This window comes from Myotis davidii, unplaced genomic scaffold (assembly GCF_000327345.1).
Source record: "Myotis davidii unplaced genomic scaffold, ASM32734v1 scaffold988, whole genome shotgun sequence".
Lineage (NCBI taxonomy): Eukaryota > Metazoa > Chordata > Mammalia > Chiroptera > Vespertilionidae > Myotis > Myotis davidii.
This window is the reverse complement of record NW_006298962.1, coordinates 49,823-53,781: the sequence shown is the minus strand read 5'-3', so window position 1 is coordinate 53,781 and position 3,959 is coordinate 49,823. Positions and strand designations below refer to the sequence as shown.

The 3,959-nt window shown below is 54.9% G+C and overlaps 1 protein-coding gene across 1 annotated transcript in view; it reads right to left on the bottom strand.

Annotated features, from left to right (window-relative positions):
- Positions 1–3,041: 3,041 nt before the first annotated feature.
- The window catches only part of DDR1 (discoidin domain receptor tyrosine kinase 1), a 19,091-nt gene continuing 18,173 nt past the window's right edge, over positions 3,042–3,959 (bottom strand). The window contains exon 17 of the mRNA XM_015570996.1: positions 3,042–3,884. Coding sequence (XP_015426482.1) covers positions 3,742–3,884 — 143 coding nt within the window. The 3' untranslated portion in view covers positions 3,042–3,741. The remainder of the gene's footprint in view (positions 3,885–3,959) is intronic.

Genomic DNA, 3,959 nt, shown 5'->3' with positions numbered 1-3,959 from the left:
TGCTGAATATCTGGTATGCTTTCTTGGATTTCGTTTTCTACCAAGTGCACAAACTGCCTGTCTGCCATCACCCAGCATCCCATGTGAGACTGGATCTGGTGGGCCTGCCTGTGCGTTTGCTGGTACAGCGGTTCCACGTCACCCGCCCAGCAGGGTCCAGCTCCGGCTTCCTCCGAACCTGATTCTGCTTCTTGAGTGTGTCCCTTATGTATGTGAGGAGTTGAATCTGCATTCTGCTGGGCTGGGCTGCAAAATCACCGTGGTTCTCTTTGTGCCTCTAGCACAGCTTGGGCGGGGATGTAGATTGAGTAGGGCGGGGCCTCAGGGAGTCCCCAGGGCAGAGCAGACAGCAAAGGCCTCTCCACAGCTTCATGACTCCGCATCCCTGAGTGCTCCGCAGAGAGCCACCCTCGCTTTCTGCCCCGCTGCACGGCCGTCCCGCCTCTCCCCGTAGGGGTCTGGGACCTCAGAATCCCGCCCCAAACGAGCTCAGTGGATTTGAGAGTTTGTAACCCCTTCCGATTGAAAAAAACCGCGCGTCCAGTTGCAGCCCGCCTGGCACGCGACTCCGTACCTCTGTTCTTGGAGCCTCTGCAGCACCTACTCAGTCTCAGTGCTCTTCTTTCTTTCCTTCCAGTTGTAGAGCTTCCACTGGGCCAGCCTTCCCGTGGTTCTGGATGATAGCTGTTTGTCCCACAGTTGGTAGCCTCGATGTTGTTGTGGGAGGCAGCACGCGCAGGTCTGTACCTTAGCTGCCATCTTGGCTCTCCAGGAAGGTGCTGTTCTTATTCCAAAGTCCATGGGAAGCCATTAAAGGGTTTGAAACCATGGAGCAGGTTTATGTGTTTTCAAGTTCAGTCTGGCTGCAGGGCTGAAAACAGCCCTGAGAGGAGCAGGCGCGGTCCTGCGGGACACTGTCTGGGTCCAGGCAGGAGGACTGAGCGTGCCTATGTGAGGAGTTGAAATCTGCAGTTTGTTGGGTTGGGCTCTGTACTTGGTGTGTCTGCACATCCTACTCAGTCTCAATGCTCTTCTTTCTTTCCTTCCAGTTGTCGAACCTCCACTGGGCCAGCTTTCCCATGGTTCCGTATGATAGCTGTTTGTCCCACAGTTGGTAGCCTCGATGTTGTTGTGGGAGGCAGCACGCGCAGGTCTGTACCTTAGCTGCCATCTTGGCTCTCCAGGAAGGTGCTGTTCTTATTCCAAAGTCCATGGGAAGCCATTAAAGGGTTTGAAACCATGGAGCAGGTTTATGTGTTTTCAAGTTCAGTCTGGCTGCAGGGCTGAAAACAGCCCTGAGAGGAGCAGGCACGGTCCTGCGGGACACTGTCTGGGTCCAGGCAGGAGGACTGAGCGTGCCGGGTGCCGGAGAGGAAGGACGGGTATAAGGGAAGTTTGGGAAGCAATGTCAACAGAGCTTCGTGATAGGCTGGATGTGAGGGAGAGCAGGGGAGCCCAGGTTTGTGGCTTGTGCGCTGAGTGGATTCCACTGCCAGTCAGTCAGGGAACAGGGGCGAGGACACACCGAGACTGACATGCACCTGAACTTCTGGTGGCTGTGTCTAGGGTAGCGATTATCAACTGTGTGCCGCAAGAATTGTTACAACATGAGATACCTGACTATTTAGTCAGGGCACTGGCCTCTTTTCCCTTAGATTAAAAAATGGCAACGTCCTGGCCCTGGCCTGGTAGCTCAGCTGGTTAGAGCATCGTCCGTTACGTTAAGGTTGCAGCTTCAGTCCCGGCTCAGGGCACATACAAGAACCAACCAGTGAATGCGCAAATAAAGTGGAACCACAAATCAGTCTCTCTTTCTCTCACTCTCTCTCGCTCTCAAAAAAATAAATAAATAACATGACATCCAACACAATAGCTGTCCAGTGTGAATGAATCAAAATTATACCTATTTTGGTCAGATTAGCAAAAAATACATATTTCTTTAGTGTGCACAGAATTTTACCTATTAGTTTGTGTGCCACGAGATGAAAGGGTAGGAAATCTGAGCGCAGAGGCTTGGGTCCCCGCTTGCTGCAGGGCCTCCAGCCCTCACCACCAGGGCTCTGGCTCCTGGGCCCTGGCCCTGCTCTCAGCGCCTCCCCTTGCAGTGCGGTTCGCGCTCAGACCTGCGGCTCAGTCCCTGGGTCTTTATTTCACAAGAACTACCATCGAGGTGGGTTTGCCTTTGCTAGTACTTGCAACTGATTTTTTTCCCTTTCCAACCAATTTTGAACTTTCTGTTAAATGTTCTCTTGGTGGTATAGGTCATCCTTCCAAGCCTGAAACTAAAATTTAGGCTCTTGTTTTTGGCTCCAGCAAGACTCCCACTGGGTGACCTGCACACTTGACCAGCATAATCCAAGTAAGTATTCTCCAGCTGGGACTTCCAGAACCTTGGGGGCGGGGGGGGGGGGGGGGGGAGCAGGTCGGGGGGGGGGGGCTGGAATATGGGCTAGAAAAGGACAGGTCTATTTTTATTAACCTCTAGCTGAAATTCAGCATCTCCTCCAAGTGTGAGTATGAGCAAAACCCCCGCATCTGCCTGTCACTAACAGACCACAGCCATTTTCATATCCCGCCACAGAAATGTCAGGTACCGATTTCTGTTTGAACATGTCAGTACTTATTACAACTGCTGCTAGATGTTATTAAATATGTTTAAAAGGACATGGGCATAGCATAATTTTTAACATTTTTACAAACACTGTATCATCTATATATTCACATCCCACTGTAAACCGGTTTCACAGCATAGTTCCGAGGAGGAACCAGGGGCCCCTCCCTGCTGCCAGAGCCGCGGGTCAAAGGAGGTCCAGACGCAGCCCACCGCCCGCGCCCCCGCCCCCCCGGCAGAGCTCTTGCTGGAGCTGCTGAGGCTCAGACAGTCCTGGGTCCCAGCAGCAGGGCCTGGCTTATGGACACGAAGCCCTGTGCTGGGCCGGGAGCACAGCAGGGATGAGAACAGGGAGGAGGGAAAAGGAGGAAGAAAGAAAACGGAGCGGCAGTAGGAGATTTTACCAAAACCCAAGAAACCTACCCATAGCTGTGGAAAACTCACCTTTATTGTTACCTGCCTAGTGCAGGGGATTAAAATTACACGGAGCTTGATCCATATATTAGTGTAAAAATCTGTGTCTCTTCTGCCAAAAATGTACAAACCCCAAGTGATCATAGAAAAACCAATGTGGCAGCTATGACAGAGATACCTGGCCCCAGGGCCACGGGCGTGTTCCCCTGTCCCCTAATTCCAATATTTATTCCACAGAAACGTCGGCTTAGAGGAGTTCTAGCTCTAACGGGCAGGAGAGTGGGCGTGACGGGCCGGGCAGGGCCACCCAGGTCCAGTGTTTCTGCGGATGGCGGGAGGGAGCCAAGCGGAGGACAAGTCCTTCTGCGCCCTCCTCGCCTCCCAGGCCCTCAGCCAGTGGGGTCCAGTGTGAGACGGAGAGAGAGGCTGTGGGCCACACCTTCCCTCCAAGAACCAGTGTTGTCCAGGGGCCCAGGGGCTCCAGAGGCCAAGTCCAGTGTCTGCCCTGTGTCGGCCCCAGGCCTCCCCAAGGGACGGCCAGAAGAGGCCTGAGAGGGTCTGGCCACAGGCCCCCTGGGTGGGTGGGGCGCTGCTAGGAGGGGAGCAGCGAGGGGTCCCACTGCCTCTCAGAGGTAACGGGCAGGGGCGGGGCCATGGGCTCCTCTGGATGGCGCCTGGCTCCTCTGAGCCCGAGGGAGGCGGCTGGGCGTCAGGATTCACACTGTGTTGAGTGCGTCTTCTGCCAGGAACCGGTGCAGCTGGGAAAAGGGCGGCCGCTGCTCCGGCTCTCGGCTCCAGCACCGAAGCATCAGCTCATACACGCCCAGGGGGCAGGCAGGTGGCCGGGACAGGTACACCTACATTTCGGGAGCAGGTGGAGGAAGGCAAGGGACAGATGTGCCTGAGTTTCCCTGACGGCAGGCCCCCACCCGCC